Source organism: Prunus dulcis, chromosome 7 (assembly GCF_902201215.1).
Source record: "Prunus dulcis chromosome 7, ALMONDv2, whole genome shotgun sequence".
NCBI lineage: Eukaryota > Viridiplantae > Streptophyta > Magnoliopsida > Rosales > Rosaceae > Prunus > Prunus dulcis.
Window position 1 is genome coordinate 8,560,620 of NC_047656.1, and position 2,893 is coordinate 8,563,512.

General features: G+C 44.5%; 1 protein-coding gene across 1 annotated transcript; it reads left to right on the forward strand.

Annotated features, from left to right (window-relative positions):
• The first annotated feature begins 751 nt into the window (after nt 1–751).
• On the forward strand, nt 752–2,548 carry LOC117635311. The gene has a single exon (XM_034369652.1). It carries the CDS (start codon nt 752–754, stop codon nt 2,546–2,548), a length of 1,797 nt encoding a protein of 598 aa, XP_034225543.1.
• Nucleotides 2,549–2,893: the final 345 nt, after the last annotated feature.

Genomic DNA, 2,893 nt, shown 5'->3' on the forward strand with positions numbered 1-2,893 from the left:
ATCGGATCTTAAGATACTTAAAGTCAGCCCCTGGGAAAGGATTAATGTTCTCAAAAAATGGAGATCTTGAAGTTGTTGGATATATAGATGCTAATTGGGCTGGTTCCATTATAGATAGACGCTCTACTTCTGTTTACTTTACATTTGTGGGAGGTAACCTAGTCACTTGGCGGAGTAAAGTAAAATGTGGTTTCTCGGTCTAGTGCAAAAGCAGAGTATCGAGGAATGGCTCACGGAGGTTGTGAATTATTGTGGATTAGAAGACTCTTGACGAAATTGGGCTTCAAGCCAGAAAAGCCAATGGAGTTGCATTGCGACAACAAGTCAGCTATCGGTGTTGCCCATAATCCAATTCAACATGATCGAACTAAACATGTTGAGGTAGATAGACATTTTATCGAAGAAAAAATTGAGAAGAAGATCATCCGCCTACCATTCGTAAAATCAAAAATCAAGCCGAATTTCATTGGGTACCCAAAATCAAGAAAAAGTATAAATCACGATGAGTGAAGAGGGAGAACTACTATTGAATAGTATAAATGTACATCCGACAATAAAGGAATACAAAATCAAAACAAATTATAACACAAAACAAAAAGAAAGATATCAAAATAAACTAAATGGGATGCAAAGATTCTAACAATATTAGGTTACATGGCGTGCGGCCCAAGTCTATATAGACTCAAAATCTTTCAATCCGTATTCGTCCCCTCCTTTCTCCTTGTTTCTGCCTCCCACAAATTCAGTGAAGATGAAGAAACCGGTGCAAGTGTATATCAGTTCGGTTCTGAAAGCATGCCGGAACCATGTCAATGTCAGCAATACTTGTTCACCTCCACAGCTGAATATCAAAAATTTAAGGGCTCGTGCTGCAACTCCAACTGCTCCAACAACTCTTGTTGGTCCTCCAGATCTCACAAGATTAACCAACAAGGTCTTCCCCTCCTACGGTAACCCCTGTCTAGATCTATTTTACCAAGTGGTACCAGACGCTGCCAACGCTGCTGCCGATTCCCACAAATATCTTAAGCAACTGCTGCCGGTGGCCTGGGCCCACAATCCCTCAACGACCCTCAAGCTCATCTGCAACAAACTCAATGTCCATGGAAAAGACGACGAAGATGGCTTCTACACGGCGGCGTTTTGGCTCCATCATAACCACCCTAAGACCCTAGCCCGCAACGTCCTGTCTATTGCGGGGTCCTTCGGCACTTTAAATACCCTTTTGGGAATTCTATACCGGATCCTACAAGGCCAAGATCGCCCCGTCCATCTCTGTCTCTACGGGGATATCATAACCGTCAGCTCTGCTGGTAGCGAGACGATCCTCGCCTTGGCCAGAATGGCCGTTGAGAGGTACCAGCGGGACCCGGATTATCGGTTCTTACACGACCGGATTTCGGATCTTTTCGCCGATTGCTTGAAGTCTGATATTCAAAACTTGAACAAACACCACCAGCAGAATATCAATGATGATGAGGATGATGAGTCCACTAAGTGCTTGGAGACAACCTACGCGGCGGACTGGTGCCCTTCCATCGACTCCTCTTTCGATCACGCCACTCTGCTCTGCGAGAGCATCGCCAAGAAGTTTTTTCCCCGAGAATCATACCTGGAATACGAAGGTGTTGAGGAGGCCGATTATGCCTACAGAGTGCGTCACCGTCTGAGGAAGGAGGTTCTGGTGCCCTTGAGGAAGGTCCTGGAGTGTTCCAACTATCACACAGGTATGAACAAGTGGGGTTATAATTCGGGATTTAAGCGAGAGCCCTGTGTGGTCAAGAAGTATTTGGAGGACGTGAAAGCCGCCGGCAACTCCAAGATTGAGCCCGGTGCTTTGCTTCCACATGAGATCATAGACTACGTGAACGACGGGGATGTCGGCCAAGTCGCTGAGATTCAGTGGAAGGCAATGGTAGAGCACATCTACTTAAAGCAGGGCAGGTTCAAAAACTGCTTGCCTGTATGTCATAACTTCGGAGAACGGTTGGCGGCTTTGCAAATACTAATGTCCGAACTGAGTGAAGAGCCCTGGAATGGAAAATTGATCAATTTCAGTGAAAACCCTCAGCTATATTCATTACAAGGCCTTGATGATCTTAAGTCCAAGGGTGAGCTTGTGAAGAGGATGGACCAGGACTGGGGGGTTGATATGCACAAGGTGTTTGATTTGATTTTGGAGGTTGCCCTGAAGGGTCATTTGAAGCCAGAGCAGATGATCAGGAGGGTGTTCGTGTTTGCCAGTGGCAAAGGCTTTGATGACGCTTTGGGCTATGATCGTTGCTGGAAGACTGATTATGAGGCGATACAGCGAAAGTTCAAGGACAATGGGTATGGTGATGTGGTGCCACAGATTGTGTTTTGGAATGTGAGCAATGTTGACCCTACTTCCGTGCGTTCTATAGAACAAGGGGTGGCGATGTTGAGCGGCTTCAACACAAATTTGATCAAGTCCTTTTTGGACAATGACGGAGAAATTGGCCCGGACCATGTCATGGAAGCAGCCATCTCAGACCCAGAGTATCAAAATCTAGTAGTAGTGGACTGAATCTCTGATCATCAACATCATCAACATCCTCATCATCACCGTCATATATTTTAATTTAATTAATTGCTTCCTAGCTTAGCTTGCTTGCTCTTTAATTATTTCAATCATGGAGTAGGTTGATATTAGTATCAATCAAATATAGGGATTTGACACTATTGGCTGAAGCAGAAAGTACTTTGGCTATGAGCATGATGCAAGGTTTTCTAGTTATTTTGTATGTCTTTACATTTACAGGTCATGCTGTAATATTTTAAGGAGCATCTATTTGAGAATCTCATGAAGCATCCACAATTCTTTGCAGACACTTAGTTAGCTATTAGTGCGTCCAAGTTCTTTGATGCCTCG

Coding starts and splice junctions, on each gene's coding strand:
- LOC117635311 (XM_034369652.1), top strand. CDS start 752: ATGAAGAAACCGGTGCAAGTGTATATCAGTTCGGTTCTGAAAGCATGC.